A 16,961-nucleotide genomic window follows, 5' to 3' on the forward strand; every position below is an offset into this window, starting at 1 on the left:
GCCTCTGGCCAGGAAAAAAGTCATTGCCACACTGAAAAATGGGAACCTCCAACACTTGCAAAGGTACCACTTTCACATTACCACCATAAATAACGTGAAGAAAGGCTAAAATTGCTGAAGAGGAAGATTGTATATAATGCTTTTCAGGCACTGAAAAGTTTGTTTAACAGACTACAAAGGATTCATATTTTCCTTGGTTTCTGGGGGTTTCAGCAAAGGTTTTGCTGGTGAAGGGGCTGGCAGACATGCTAGCTGAGGACACTGGTTTTGTCTAGTTTGGAGAGAAGGAGCCTGAGGGGTGATCTCACTGCTCCCTACAGCTTCCTGAGGAGGGGAAGGGGAGAGAGAGGTGCCAATCTCTTCTCCCTGGTAACCAGTGCCAGGGCATGTGGGAATGGCTCAAAGCCACATTCATTGGGGGAGGTTTAGACTGGACATTAGGAAGCATTTCTTTACCAAGAACGTGGTCACACATTGGAAAAGGCTTCCTGGAGATGTGGTTGATGCCCCTTACCTGTCAGCATTTAAGAGTCGTTCAGACAACACCCTTAATTACATCGTTTAGCTTTTGGTCAGTCTGAAGTGTCAGGCGATTGGACTGGATGAACATTAAAGATCCCTTCCAACTGAAAAATTCTATTCCTTTCTATTCTAATCTGTTCTTTTCTATTCTACACTAAAGTGTCTTCCAAACACATATATAAAATGCCTGTCCCCACTGTTAACCTTGTCACAAAACTCAGGACTCTCAGTGGTGTCCAGACATGTAATTCCCACTAAAGTAAGTGGAAATAGTGCTGAGGTGCTTTCGAAAAGTTCCACTGGCTTCCTCTGTGCAGCTTTATGCACCTGAAGAGATTAAGCCCACAGAAAGTCTTGCAGTGTTTCCATTTCAATGTCTGGCTGCCCAAGAAGCTTACTGGGACAGAATCAATTCTCCTTTTGCCCACTGTATCATAATGCTTTCCTGTACCAAAGGAGGCACTATTCTGCAGAGGTTACTTCATGATGAGGCTCTCTGCTCATTTTAGGCTTAACATTAGCAAATAAAATGTTTCACTCCTATTTTCACTAAGGAGCTTGGTCTGATCAGCAGCCTTAGAGCACTCCTGATTGACTTGCCTATATACAAAACTCAGACACAGGAAGAATAGTTTATGTGAATTTGAATCAAATCTGTGTTTTTATGGAGTTTCATCCATAAACAACTTGTAGTTTGGGCCCAAGTCTTCTAAATCACTTAGGAAACAATTTAATTTCCTTTCTTTTCTAATTGTTTCTTTTGTTTTGCTGACTCCTTTTATCTTTCTTCTAATTTATTCTTTCTACCTGAGTCTAAATTTAGGGAAGCATTTTCACATTTGTGTCCTCTTAATTTCTTCTTTTGCTCTCTGTTTGCTCCTCACCACCATTTCCGTGCTTTCTCTGGCTCTTCCTTCTTCCTTCTCAATGCTTTGAACAAGGGTTTTCCCACCACAGGTGATCAGACAGAGTAGAATACTGAGCTCTACTTACCAGCTCCTCTTTCTTATTACGTACTCCTTTGTGGAATCACCCTCTATGCCTGAAAACATCAGACAAGTTGCAAGAGCAGAGAGAGGGCCTCTTAGTGTTCCACCCAGGAAAGACTGCACCTAGCTCTTGCAGAGCACCTAGCTTAGAGAATTACGCAAGATTGGTGACTTCACAAACTAGAATTACATATCCAATTCAAGAAAATATGTTAGGGAAGCATATGAGCTAAGGATTAGTTCAGAACACAAGCTCTTTTCAGGAGAACTGTTTAGTGACATCCTCAGAGTGGAAAATGAAGAGATTAAAAGAGCAGCAATTGAAGAATTGCAGTCTCTCAAAACAAACCAGAAGACAAAGGGAGAAAAGTGTCCATTTTTGTCCCCGTATGTCTATTATTCTTAGTAAACTGAAAAATAATTCCAGTTTTTCCCTTTTCCAGATGAAGCCTTCTCAAAATTCCATGTCTTTGAAGTGAATTCAGGTATTTGAACTGGAATGAAAGGGCCGAAATCTGAACAAAACACTGTGTGCTGTTATTGTATTCCCCACTTTTGCTGGTTTTGGAAGTAAAAATTTTAAGAATTAATGTTTCATTTACAGGAATGCAGTAACCTATGTAGGTTTTGTATTTTTGGAACAAATTTAGAAAGAAGATGAAATTATCTCCTAAAATGAGATCAACAAAAGAATCTTTCAAGATATAAACCTAAAGCAGTGGGAGGTTTGATATAATATATATGGAGATATATAATAACATTGCTAGAATTGAGTGCCATCTTGCATTATGCAACAAATGAGAGGAATAGTGTGCAAATATTGGCCAAAATGCTGTATCCAAATCTTTGAAGTTATTGCTCAAAATATCAAGTAGGCAATTCTAAGGATGAAGATGATTATTCCAAGGAATGTAAATTTAGTGAAGGAATTATTCTGAGTGCAGGACACAGTATGTGCCATTCTTTGAAAGATGCAAGAAGCTTTCAAGGTGTCACTCAAGTCAGAGTTTGGCTGTTTCCTGTTCAGATACAGAACATGGCTACAGATACACTGAGACCAAGATAATATCATCACTGCAGATGTTCTGCTGAGCTCTGATTCTTCCATTAATTTTGGACTCTTTTCTGTCTTATCTCTGCACAGTTATGTATTTCCTATTCTCTGTAACATCCTGTCACCACCTGATAAATAGATGAATCTGTAGGACATAAGATAAACATTATTAACAGCAAGAACAATTTGCAAAACCTCCTAATTTGTATCTTGAGAACATTTAGCAAGGTTCTAGAGAAACAGAACGTTAAGGCTTTTTAGAAAAGGGAAAGGTTGTTTTTTAGGAGTTTTGCAGAAAAGGCTATGGAGGGTAGACATAAAGATGATGAAGCTACAGATAGCACTTGCAGACTGTGAGATACGAGTGAAAAGGACATAAAAAGTAAGGGCAAGCACAGCAAGGAGCGCCAAGCACCAGCTGGGAGGCAAAGCCATGAGTTTTTGAAGGGGTCCAGTGAAATTATGTCCGTTTTCTCAGCACCCCAAAAAGCTTCTCACTCAGGTTCATGCTGCTCATTTTTGTTTGCACCACTGCCTTGCTGGGAGAGGTGATATTATGTCCCACAATACAGCAGGACAGCACAAACATTGCGACACCATGTCAAGACATCATTCTGTGCTCTGTACTATATAAGGAACTGGCTTGCTGGGCCCTGCAAGACACATCATGGCTGACCTGGTGGGTTTGGTCACCAAGCCACAAGGTATGAAAACTAACTACAAATACTCAAAATGAGGTAAATGTTGGTCTATGTTTGTAAAGGACTAAGAATTTTTTTTTTTTTTGCCCAGCCACAAGTATCTCAAAATAGTTTTTGTTTAATTCTCAAAATATTCCGGTAGGAACTACCCCTGGGAATTCAGAAAATAAATAGCTTATCCTGGACAGACTATTTATTTCCAAAATGTTTACTCGCGCAATCCATGTGATTGTAATGTGCCTCCATTTCTCAAGCTCTCTTTCAGCTCCTTAGGGGCACATAACTTAAGCCTAGCAACTTTACCCATATACTGACAGACTGTTACTTCTAAATATTGAACTGGTAGCTCCAATTCTCTATTCACAGTGCAACTATTAATGTGGCAAGAGAGAGTGGTTTATGATTAAGTTCGAAATGCCCAGACTCCCTGGAACCAAAAGTTCAAATCCCTGCGAGATCAGTGCTTTGCCCCTCTGTCTGCAGTAGATGCACTCTACAACCCCAGGTCATCCCCATAAATCCCTGAAATTAGGTCTGTCTGATCAGCTTAAGGTCCACAGGTCATGCTTTGTCAAAAGGGGCTACCCCAATATTTGTGCACATGCTCCCTCACACCTGTTCTTGCTGTACAGCTTTGTGATAACAGCTGTTTACTGTCAGCTACCACAGAGATGACTTACAATTCAGCAGGAGTGGTGTAGTCCAGCTGCTTTTCTGTTGATAAAAATTACAGTCCTCCACCTAAAGCATACCATTTCAAACCAATGGAATTCTAATCTAAGAGCTGATACTTTGAAAACACGTTTGAAGATAAAATGCTGTCATTAGCTGTTAGCTGCAAACACCATGAAATTCACACTGAAATTTACAGTTTTTCAGTTTATTCTCACTATTTTCCTAAAAGAAGAGCCTTTTCATGGTAGATTTAACATTAATTTCCAATTTATTTTTTGAGCAAGGAAAGCAGTGAGAAAATAAAATCAGGATGGCAATATACTTCATCAACATACATCCATCTTGCAACAGATCCTCAATGTGCCTTAAGCAGCCATGTGAAGCCAATTAACCACTAGAGTATTTTTGTGATTGAAATAGGCAGCAAGCAGCAGAGATTAAATAGCAATAAACATAGTACATAGATAAGTTGGCTAGCCCATTTTCCTATGATTAATTAATCCTAGATTTCTATTTATTTATTTATTTTTTCAGTTAGAAGCACTGCTGATACTCCCAAATAATGCTAAATGTGATAATTAGGGAGTGTCTGCAGCAAAGGATGGCCAGGATGAACAGGTCTATAAGAAGGGAAGTAGCAGCTGAAGTTAGATTGCTTAAAAGAGGAGGGAAGGAAGATATCAGCTAGAACCTGGTAGGTCTGGTAAGCCTGCTATATTTTGTCAAATTTCCTGCAAAATGTATTCTCTGTGGTAACTTTGATATTCTCAGATAGTTTATATTTCTCTTTTGTTTTTAAACTTCTCTCTTTTATCTATAGTGGTGTTAGAGCAGAAGAAAATCTGTTGCTTATATGTATTTATCTTTCTAAAGCATAAAGAAATGTGAAAGAAAAAAAATTGTTGCTTTCCACAAAAGCTTTGGTTTGAGACATGTGTTAAAAACTAATTTAAATAAGAAATACCTTTTAATTTGTCATTTAATGGTGAAGGGGAAAGCTTTAAAATAAATAGCTGAGGATAGATTTGGGGGAGGAGCAATGGCTGCAAACTCCTTCTTCTTCCCTTTCTAAGCTCAATCATGTAAGCTTACTGCCGGTAAGCTTCTATGATAAAGACTAAAGAAGTCAATCTGTCTAAACAAGAAAGGAAAAAGGCAGTGTCTGTAGATTGAGTGCTGCTTATGTGTCAAGCTCACATGGTTAAAAAGTGAGAGAAGAAATGTGTATCCAAAGAAAAATTATTATGGAGTAGTCCTCCCTCTTTCTAACGAGAAAAAAAAACCACAAAACACCTTACTTCAGCTGTATTGAAGAGTCAGTGCTCTGTCTCTTGCTGCCTTTGTGTTTAGAAACACAAAGTGGATGTGAAACTCTACTGGAAAACTTAGATGCTACACAGGTGCAAAACACTGGCAAGGAATAGAGAGCTAATGCTTTTTACTTCAGAAAATATACCTCCCTGTCTTCTTGTGCCCTGCTTCATCATAGCCCTGTTGTCTTGCCCCTCCAAGGCCTTGATCTATATACAGCTTAGAATATGGGGCAATCAACCTGCATGAAATATCTGAACTACCTCATGAAAGCAAAGAGTTCAGCAATTACTAGAAGTACTTAACTGCTCACCTAATTGAGATGTTTATCTTAAATTGGATATCTTTATCTTGGGCTTTTCTGCCCAAGAAGTAGTAAGTGTAGGAAGTAGTGTTTCTTTTTGTTGGGGGTTTGCAAATGGATAGGGATAATGCTACTAGCAAAAGTAACCTTGCCACTGTAAATTCAGTTAAAAATAGACTTGCACAGAACATATTTTTTTTAGAATCGAAGCTTAGGATCAGCTGAAGTAAGACAAATGTCAAGTAAATAGGAGAGAATTAGAGGTTTGTGAGCCCCCTTTAAAGGAATTAAGGGAAATAAAATTCCAATTTGACTAAGAGACAATTGGTGAATCCAGAAATTCTCTGCCCATCTCTTTAGAGAATTTGATTTTTTGCTACTCTATGGTAGTCCCTCTATCATCTAATAGTTTTCAGCTACATACAGTTGAACAGTTAGCAGCTGAAACCCCAAAAATATATTATTTATATGCTGGGAGGGAGAAAACACTATCTTAATGATGTTGCAGTTAATGAAAGATCTTTTAAAATTCTGGCATACTTGGACCTCCTCATGCAGAAGGCTGGGAGAGGAGTAAGTGTTGGATGTGTGACCAGCTGTGTTCTCACGGTCTGTTTCCAACATGGCTCTTCCAAATGCTTGAACACTGATCTACATAAAGGATAAATTCCATGTAAAGACAGAATGTAGACAAGAAAATAGGAACGCTTTGGATTTGATTTATCAGCTTGCTGCTAAAAAGCAGCTTCCATCGCATCTCTCACAATGTGAACAATGACACAATCTTCTTATTTTCTTAAGGCGGTAAACCTGATTTCAACATGTCAGAGGAAGATGATTCTTTTCTGAATGTTAAAAGATCTCTGAAGAAGACAATGGTGAAACACAGCACCCCAGTGGACTCAATGCTTTCAAGAACAATTCCATCTCTTACAGATCTGACAAATCAGTCAATCAAGGACCAAGATGCCACAAAGAGGGTTTATGGATCTCCGATGCCAAAGCCAAATCTAAGCAGATCATTATCTCAAGTATCATCAGTGTGTATTGATGCATACTTCCCTCATATGTCCCCAAAAAGGCTTTCAACAGCATTTGATTTGCAAGAACTAAATAAGGAGAAAAGCCAAAGCTCTCGGCTTGTATTTTCTAGAAGGAGGCTTTCCACTGTGTTGGCCTCTGATGAATCTAATCAAGAGCCAGCTTTCAATGTTGTCCCAAGCACAGAAACTCAAGCTACCACCAGAGCATCTGTGGATGCTGCAGTAACTCCTAAGAGTGGACCTTCATGGCTTGTTTCTGGAATGCCAGGGATAAAAGATCCCCCGGAAGCAAAATCAAGAAAGAAGAAAATTGATAAAGCTCTTCAGGTAAAGGCTTTCATTTAGTATGCAATAGCTAAGTTACACAAACTTCTACCAATGCTGAATATATACAGATCTTTCTAGTAAAGTGGGAATAGTTTACTAATAGAACATTTCCACAACTTTAGCTGTGAGGACATCTGTTTATGAATTGGGTCATAACCTGGTAGACTCTGTGACACCATTCCTAATCACAGACAGAATGCCATGCAAACTTCCAAACTAGCTATTTGCTTCAGCTTGTGAGCTGGTATGACTCATTGTGTTCCCTAGTGGGAAAGTATATTTTTTAAAATACATCTTTATTTAGAAGTTATTTAATAGGAAGAAATCAGTAATTTAAATTCTAAAGTTTCTTAATGCTAGCAAGTAAACTCAAACTAGAGAAATAAATAATCTACTCCTTTCTCTGTTTAATCCAAATTGTAGTGCTTTATAAAAAGAATGCCAGTCATTGCAAATGGGATCTTGTGAGCAGTCCTTTTGACTGATGTAGGGTTTCCTGGGGAAAGCTTAGATTAATAGATGTTCTGCAAGTGTTGGTTGTCTGTGAAGCGCAAGAACTCAATTTTCTGAAACTTTAATTATTAGCAAAGGGCCTGTGGAAAGCCCACAGAAAGGATAGGAAGGCAGCAGTTAGACTCTGAAGGTTGTCATGTCAGAGTGAAGCAATCAGGTTCCATTCTAGTTTGGTTATTCCTCTGTACCATATTGTTCTTGAGTGTGTTAAAAACTCAAGAAAACTTGCCATCTTTGAAACTAAAAGCTTCTTTGCTTAAAACAAATGGAAAATTTCAGCCAAAATCAAGTTGGATCATAAGTCCTTTGTGTATGTTGGTTTTTTTTGAAAGCAGGTGGCATCTAAATGGATTAGCTTGATTAAATAATATTTTCTCTTCTATAACAGAGAAAGAAAGAAAGAGAATGGCTGCTTCGTCAACTTAGAAACATTGAAGAGGCAGCTAAACATGAGCTGACAATTGAAGAAGCTTGACTGGGCTACCTGTGGGTAGTGCTGTCGCATCCATCATGTGGGAATGGCTAGTTCCAATAAATCGCACTCTTCATTAAAGTGTCTGTTAGACTTCCTCTTTCCTTCCAAAATGTTCTTTTTCTGTTGTTTATTTGTTTTATCATTCTTTCCTCTTAAGAGAAGTCAGGTATAAATTAAGAAGAGTCAATGTTTACTCATAATGGCAGAAAGGCCTACAACAAAGAAGGGAGGAAACACTTTCTGTAAGAATCATTCTTCACCCTGCCACAGCTTTTCCTGTCTTTCATGCAGCATTCAAGTCTTATAGGGTTGCTGATGTTTCTTAAGTGACAAAGTCCTAGTGGTCACATAGAGTGTAATCCTGGTTAGCCAAAGGAGAAGCTCTTCATCTTAAGGGTAATCAAAGCTGATGCAACCTGGAATGTTTTTGCTGCTACCTGGCGAGATGAGGAAATACTGAGAGGCATCAAGGAGGGAGGCCATTCTTTAGGGATTACTAATTAATGACAGCTTATTTTGAAGTTTTGGTTCAAAATCAGTTTGTCCCAGCCTCAGATTGTAAATGCAACTCACTGGTGTATTTGAGATACTTAATGCTTGGCTGTGTGTTTTGAGCAAGTATGGGTTTTCTATTTGTTTCTTTCCTCTGGAGCGGCTGCATGGAGGTCAAGAAGGGTGTCTTACCTGACAGCTGTATTGTCAAAATAGTAATTTAGCTCAAAGGAACTTTCTGAAGCATCAGTCAAGAATTTATGCAAAAGGCACAATAGTCAAGTTAGTTCCTACTGCTGTCTGTTATTTAATCTTTATACAGGCAGTGTTATCACTTCTAAGTGATATGTGGAGTGTCAACAGCTGGAATCCACAATAGATTTACCACCTACATACACACATTTCTGCACTTGTGTGGCTCTAGCATATGCGCTTTCCTGGCTTATACTGGTTTTTCAGCTGTTCCAGGCACTCATTACACCAAAGAGGAGAGGTCACATTCAAAAGAAGCTGCCATTAAGAACGGAGGCAGGGGACACTTTGGCATTTCCTTCCCAGACGCTGTAAATTGTAATCTCTCACATCCAAGGTGGAAGAGGAGAAGTATGTCCCATGCCAACATTATGAGGCAGGCCAATCAATAGCATCTCTGTTACACTTCAAAATGTAAGAGCGGAGTTGTGGTTTTACAACCTCTCTCAGGATTTCAAAGGAATTAGGATGTTTTTGCTAATGATTCTTGAAGTGAAATTCTTCAGAATTCCTCAGGAGAACAGCCTTATCCACAGACGTGGATTTCTGTTTAGCCAGGCAGTGGGGTGATGCTGTCCTTCAGGTCATGAGCCAAGTCACGCTCACTTGGTTTCATGTTTAGTTAATGTTCTGGAATTTGTTTGTGTGTGTTACCCAGGCTGCTTGTCTGGCCTCCACAGGTTCCTCTGGCAACCAGAGAGCTCCTGGCTGGTGTAGATCCCAAGCTGCTTTTGAGATAAAATAGGCATGGTTGCAGATGTGCTGCTATTCCCCTTGAGCCTGCAGGCATTTCATCAGTATCTGTGATTTGTGCCAGGAGCTGAACTAAGATCAGGCAAGCGCAAGGTTAGTGTAAAACCCTCCTCTACCCCTGGGACAAGCACAGATTAGTCTGGCTGCATGACCCAATGCTTAATCCAAATGACCCAGTTCTGCCTCTTGTTTATTTGTACCTTCCGAGATAGTCAGTTCCAGTTGTTCTTTCTTCACGCTTCTCATCCTAGTCTCAGGAAGTCTTGATACTTTTTCTTTCCTTTCTCACAGTTGCCTCTCAAGTCACTCTTGGCTCCTGCTTATTGAGTTTCTTGGTCTTCAAATGTCTTCTTCTAATGTCTTCTCCAATTTGGCCTCTAGTTGTTTCCTTCCTTATAAGACATAGAGGTCTTTTGTCTTTAGTGCCTGGTCTTCACTGCTGGATTCCTTGCCCATCTGATACCCTCTGATATCTGACACTGGTCTTCTGCCAAAACTCAGGCTCTGTCGTCATACCCCAAAGTGCCTTTGTCTACTTAGGCTGATGCCCTCCATGATGCTAGGCCAAGTGGGAAGGTCATGTGGGACAAGTTCCAGACATTAGGAGGCCAGGGGTGTAGTTGCTGCAAAATTCCTTCTAAGGCCCTGCTTTGGGCTACGTTCAATGCAGAAGGAATCCAGGGACTATGGCTACTTAACATATAAGACATCTTTGGCTTCATTCCAAGTGCAATGCAAAACTTCTGAAATTCAGAGCACAGTAAATGATGGGAAAGTCTTTCAGGGAGCAAGGTGCCACCCTGTCAGGTTCATGGAAAGAGTTGGTGTCAATAAAATCACAAAGACTTTCCTCAGTGAAGGAAAACAAATTGTAATGAGAGGTAACACAGAACTGACTTTGGGTCTTTCCAAGTTTTCAAGCTATATCAGGCAGACAGATGCAAAAACCAAGGGTTCTCATGATTTTGAAAACTACTTCTATTTTCTCTCTGGAATGGTTAAATACAAAAGACTCTATAGCATTTGTTTTGGAATAATTTAGATGTTCATGAGTTTGCAAAAGTTATAAAACTGCTTATAGTATTTCATGAAAATATTAATACAATCAACTGGTTCTTCAGCCGTTTTTCAACATATGTCTTGACATTCTACAACCACAGTATCAACAGTTAATTGCATGCAACAATCCCAAGGGATTTCAGCCAGGCCTCTATAGTACAGACCTTAGTGAAAGGTGTTCCCAAAGAAATGTTTGTCTCTAATTAATAAAATCAGGATGTTAGAAAATGTGAAACTATATGTATCAAATTGCATGCACAAAACTAAGCTGCTGTTATTATACTTCATGTGTAAGTATATCCATAGGGCAAAAATAAATTTAAAAAACAACCACCAAAAAACTAGTATTCCTTTTGTTTACGGAGCTTCAACTTCCTTTCATGTCTCCAGTAGAATCACAAGTCTACTGGAATTAAATTTTTAAGTTTAAATGATACAGCTAGTTTTCTGTTATACTATGTATGTATACTTTGAAAGGAATAGCCTTTGGGAGGAGCACTAGTAGTATGCAGTTTCACTCTTGTTTAATGCTCATCCTCTAGTGGCAACAATGGCAAATTACTTTTTAGTTAGTGCTTCTCTTCATGCACAAAGTTCCCTTATGAATATTTACATTACAATATTACAGTGTGGAAAAAAAAGAATTCTTAAAGGGAGCTGTAGAGTCCAACCCCTCTAAAAAGAAGTCTTTCTAATTATTAGAGACCTTAAGGATGGATTTCGGGTGCTGAGGCTGAAAAAGGTTGGGGACTACAGACACCAGATCCTTACGAAAAGATAATTCCCAAGATGTGCTGTTCTGTAAAATAAAAAGCCCTTTTCCTGCATGAATGAATGTGAATCAGAGTTGCAACAAGCTCTTGAGCCTTGGTGCTGTTCTGACTTTCAAATGCAACATGGACTCATTTGTAAGTTCAGAACAGCCTTCCCACTGAGAGTGTTCTTTTAGGGCAGTATTTTTCCTTTTGGAGTGAAGCTATGACCTTGACCTATGGAACTGTTTTCAGTACACTTGTCCCTGAATAGATATTACACAACCTACCTGCTGACAGTGACTAAGCATGATGTTGGAGGGAGAAGAACAAAAACATTACCAAGAACAGAGGGAAGAGACAGAAATGTCTTCACCCTGGATTTATGAGCTCAGCCTTGTTCCCACTGAAGCAATGGTAATACTCCTGTTGACAGAGCTGGGAATGCTCTGCCCAGCTGCAGTACTTCTGTAGGAGGCCACTTTGAAGAGAAAAATGCTTAGCACATATATTTAACATATTTCAAATTTATGTAACAGACAAATGGAAACTAAGTCCTTCCTTTGCTGATCACAGCTGAACAGTTTTAGAATAACTAGGAAAAGTGGAAAACTTTTAAATAAAAACAGGTATTTTTTTCCTCTGAGTTACAACATCGTTACATTTCTGCTATGGACAAGACCCTGAGTAATAAATCACACAACAGTGTCGCTGACCTGTACTTGGTTGTGTTTTGTACTATAAGATGTACAAGCACAAAAGTCTCCCTTAGCTCCATCTGTTGATGCATTCTACCATGCCTATTAAAATAGCTCATTCCTCAATATTTCCAACTTATAAGAAAAAAATGAACAAACACTGAGCCTAGCAGCGCCTAGAAAAGTTAGACCAGTTGAAGCAATTGGGTAACATTTTCAAATGTTGCCAAAAACTTGAACTAGGCACAGCTCTTACCACCTCCTTTAGTTTGTAGACCTGAGCTGCCCACACTCACCCTGCCCAAACCTTGCTCAGGCTTTTGTGCTACTGCGTAGGTACCTAATGCTCCTATGCAATTAAATGGTGCTTAACAGTGCAGTCAGTCCCAATAGGCACGCAAATCCTGTAGAGCTTGACAGTTGCCAGTCTCTTGGGTCTACTCATACATGTGGCTTCGCAGCACTCACAACAGCCCACCCCTCCAACCTGAAATGGTACATGTGCATGGAGATGGGCAGCAGACAGCAGTGAGGTAAGAGTTATATCTATCTGATTTTAATTCCAGCAGCCCACAGGATAAAACTCTGGGAAGTACAGACTGCATTTCAAATCCCCTACTCACCTGAGATAGGAGCTTGAAACCAAATGTCCTAACTCACAAGGCAGTAACCATTGTCTCTAGGCTTACTATGAAGTCAGTGCTTTTAAGTGTTACCTGTCAGAGTAGCTCCACTTTGCCTAAGCTTTTATTAAAAGTAAGATTGAACTTGCATAATTGTTCTGTCACTCACTGTCCTCCATCTGTGGTTTTTCATTTCTTGGCAGGTTTGTGGGAGGTTTTTTTTCCTGTTTTTCTTCCTTTTTATAGCAGAAATGGAAAGAAGAAAGGGGACAAATATCCTCCATATCTTTTCTGCTTCTTACTGTTGCTGCCATTTTGAACCCTTTTGTTGTCCTCTACTTCATACTTTTGGCCTTTCCGTGCTCTACATGTCCTACTATAACTGTCTTCTGCTTTCAGCTCTTCATATTATTGCAGGTTTGTCCCTTGTAGTGACCTTCTTCTACAAGCAGATACCATAACCCTCCTAAAGCTTAGATCTTCTCCTAAAGAGGAAGCGCCAGCAATGATAGGGGAAAAGAAGGTTCTCTTCCTTCTTTTTCCTTCTCTTCCTCTCATTCCTAGAAATGGAATATTTCCATTTTATAGTATGGAAAGCTGATGTGAATTCAAATATAGGAAAGAAAGTATGTGCAGGATTGCTGACAAATTTACTCGGAAAGGAACTGAATCCAAAAAAATAGCACTTACAAGATGCCCAGGTAAAATCGGTTTCAAAGTATACTTCCCAGCTGAGAGAGCACAAGCAATTCATTGCATCATACGGCATGCACTTAAATCAAATTGGTGTTGTGTGAGAGTATTCAAACAAAGGTCATGGATGTTTTAGTGTTTGTTACTCCTCTCAAAGAAAAAGAAACACACAAAGCCCCGAAACCTGCACAAACCATAGCTCAGCAACAGCAAGAAGCTTTGCCACCATGAGAGGGAAGACATTGCAATTAGATGGAAGGCTTGCAATTGTAATCAAAAGATTTATTCGCAACACATGCTAATGTGGATATGTGTTAAAATTATAACTGTGCTAGAAGGAAGAAAGAAGGGGTGGAACTGGAATGGTGGAGAAAGAAGTATGGCATCCTGAATGCCTCTGGGTAGCTGAGAAAAAGTTCACTAAGACTGTAGGATTGGCAATTGTACCACAAAGGTTATGATGCAAGCATGCAAATCAACAGTGTATCCTGACCTTTACTAGTATATTCAGTAGCAGATGGGTTTTTTTGGCCACAGCTGGGAGATGATAAAAATTGATTAAAGAAAACAAATCACAGAGCAAATTCCTTGTGTAAGACCAGCAAAATGAAAAGTCTATGATAACCATATTTGGAGAAGAGATGAACAAGAGAAGCAAAAACACTATAGCAGACTTATGACACCTAAAATGTCTGTTGGCTATTATGGTTTCTCAGAAATCAAAATCAGTGAGTTAAAGGAAAATAAATCTTGAACTTCATATTTAAAACATGTCCTTTTTTTGCATATACTTAATAAATCTGTAAAACAGGTTTTTACACAAGATGGATATCTTTGAGAAAAATATCAAATCATAGTGGAAATGTACTATACATGAAAATGTAGAAAATAACATTATAAACAAGGAGGTGCTGAGGGGGTTGTTTATTTTTGTTATGTTGACCATTTCATGGTCACCCAGTCATTGATTGTAATAACAGCAGCAACAAAAATAAAATTTAAGTCCTACTTTTATAGTTATCCATATTCTAAAACAGCTTGATTAATCAGATTTCTCAAGAGAAAATCTTTTGATACATATAATAATTCCTCTTTGTGTCTATCTTAGTTTTTGCAACTGCTCCATCATCACCAAGCTATGGGTCACTAGAAGTTTCATTTTCTTCCATGTGACTTTGTTATGGAAGGCAAAATCACAGTGATTTACCACAGGTAGTCAAATCTTATTTGTAAATAGAGGCACTCTGCTTTCATCTGTAACAATATGCTTTAACAGTCTAATCTTAGCTTTTTGCTTTGTTTCATTCTACATTAATTAAATTGATTTTTTTTTTTAATCCAGCAACTCTGCGTGATCTTTGTGTTTGATGGCAGAGATTATTTATACAGTAGGTAGGCAAATATTCATGCGACATTCTATCTTATCTCCAGTGTGATTTTGATATAATAACAAGTTGGATTAACCCCTTCACATCTCTAGTTGTCCTTCAAGGAGCCCTAAAACTGCTCACCAGTACAGCTAGAAGCTTCAGTTTTCTGTAAAACGCTTGTTGAGCTGTATTCAGTAAAGAGTAGGTGTCGCACGGGGTGACCCGTCTAACTGAGGGTGTTGTGCCACACACTTACTTTGTCTTTATGCTGTTCTCCTACCTCTTCCCACAGAAAGTAAGCTCTGCCCCACTCACACCAAAAAGTTCAGGGTTCCCAAGCAGAGTCTAACTTCTTCGGAGAATTTTTGATCCTCTGGACAGTGTGAACTTCTCAATAGCTCACTGTGGATCCCCTGCAAAGAATTTTAAATACTAGATGCTTTTAGGTTAAGGCAGCAATGAGTATCAAAAGCTTTCACACTTGATAACTATCTGTGTTGGTTTTGCACAGCCTGGTTTTTGGTAGCGGGGGGGTCACAGAGGTGGTTTCTGTGAGAAGCTGCTAGAAGCTTCCACCACGTCTGGCAGAGCCAATCCCTGATGGCTCTGAAGATGGACATGCCACTGGCCAAAGCTGGGCCAATTAGAGAGGCTGGTAACACCTCTGTGATAACATACTTAAGAAGAAAATCAAAACAAAGGGACGAAGTTTTAATTCCAGCTAGAGAAGAGGAGGAGGTGAGAACATGTGAGGGAAACAACATGGGGACACCAAGGTCAATGAAGAAGGATGGGGAGGAGGTGCTCCAGGAGCCGGAGTTGAGATTCCTCTGCAGGCCATGGGGGATGCAGAGATCCACCCGCAGCTTGTGGGGGAGGTGCTCACACCGGAGTGTGTGGATGCCTGGAGGAGGCTGTGATCCAGTGGAAGACCCAGTGGAGAGAGGGGGCCCCTGCTTCCAGGCTGGAGCAGCCTGTCCTTGGAGGACTGCACCCCGTGAAGAGTGACCCATGCCACAGCAGTTTTGGGAGGACTGTTTGCCCGTGGGAGGGACTCACACTGCAGCAGTTTTGGGGGGACTGCTGCTTGTGAGATTGGAGCCACATTGGAGAAGTTCACAGAGAACTGTCTCCCGTGGGAGGGACTCCACGGTCTCAAAGGGGAAGGACTCCTCTCCCTGAGCAGCAGCAGAAGATCTCGGGTGCCAAACTGACCAAAAACCCCCATGCCCTGTCTCCCTGTACTGTCGGTGGGAAGGAGGGAGGGGCTGGGGGAAGAAAAGGTGTTTTTAAGGGCTTATTTTACTTCTTGTTATCCTCCTCTGATTTTGTTAGTAATAAATTCACTTTATACATCTAAGTCAAGCCTGTTTTGCCCTTGGAGTGTTATCTCAATTCATGAACCCTTTGTTAATTTTTTCTTTCCTCTGAGCAACTTTCGTGAGTGTCTGGCATTTGGCCAGTGTCAAACCATGACACTATCAGACACTAAAGCTCAGGCAAACCTGATTCCCAGCAGCAGCTTACCTGGTTTCAGCTCTCTGTGCAAACCTCAGGCTTTCTAGAACTGACTGAAGTCCCAGAGTCTAGTGTCTTGACCTCTGAGAAAAGAGTAGAGGCTCTGAAACCTGAAAAAAGTACTCTTGGTATTACTGTCAACAGTATAATAATAATAATTATTAATACAAATAATACTGCTGAAATTAGAAATGCCCCAGGACAAAAGGCAAGGACAGATTTCCTGACAAAAGCAGCTGGGCAAACTTTTTATTTTTGTAAGAACCAGTGCAAATTGAATAACCTAAATGTGAAAAACAATTTTAATTGATAGAGAGAAATGTGTCCTCCTGTTTTAACAGCATTTATTACTTTGCTGTCAGTAACAACCCTCTTGCTCTCTTGCTAAGTATTCCAGTCTGCTGTCTTCTGCTCTGCCTGCAGCCCAGGCCCTGTTCATGTAGCAAGCACAGTTCTGGCATGTTTGTACCCCAGCTTTGGCTTTCCACTTATGGGACAGACGACCAGAGAAAACAGACCTCTTGACTTACTCTGGTCTGGATCCTATGACTATTCCTATTTTTATTAGCATTTTAAAAAAGATAAAAAGATTAATGAATGGCACTTTAGATTCAAGTATTAAGAGCCAAATATATGCATGGAGGTTAAAAATCTCTGTAAAACCTCACCAGAAAAGATCAGGAATTTGAAACATCAGGAGCTCCTCCAGTTTTGGGTTAGCAGTAAATTTCTTTCAACATCCAGTCTATCTACTGTCAAAGAGAATATCTGCTGTTGCACTTAATAAGGTAGAATCCAATATAAATGAAGTATTGCTGGCTGTTGTCCTCTGGGCAC

The 16,961-nt window shown here is 39.8% G+C and overlaps 1 protein-coding gene across 2 annotated transcripts in view; it reads left to right on the forward strand.

Moving 5' to 3' along the window:
• The window catches only part of ADCY1 (adenylate cyclase 1), a 190,457-nt gene that overhangs the window by 166,663 nt on the left and 6,833 nt on the right, over positions 1 to 16,961 (forward strand). The window contains exon 20 of one of the 2 annotated variants that reach the window (XM_048296597.1): positions 6,358 to 6,894. The exons of the other annotated variant lie outside the window; for it this stretch is intronic. Coding sequence (XP_048152554.1) covers positions 6,358 to 6,405 — 48 coding nt within the window. The 3' untranslated portion in view covers positions 6,406 to 6,894. Of the gene's footprint in view, positions 1 to 6,357; positions 6,895 to 16,961 lie in introns of those variants that run through there. 2 annotated transcript variants of the gene reach the window in all.

Source organism: Corvus hawaiiensis, chromosome 1 (genome assembly GCF_020740725.1).
Source record: "Corvus hawaiiensis isolate bCorHaw1 chromosome 1, bCorHaw1.pri.cur, whole genome shotgun sequence".
NCBI classification, from domain to species: domain Eukaryota; kingdom Metazoa; phylum Chordata; class Aves; order Passeriformes; family Corvidae; genus Corvus; species Corvus hawaiiensis.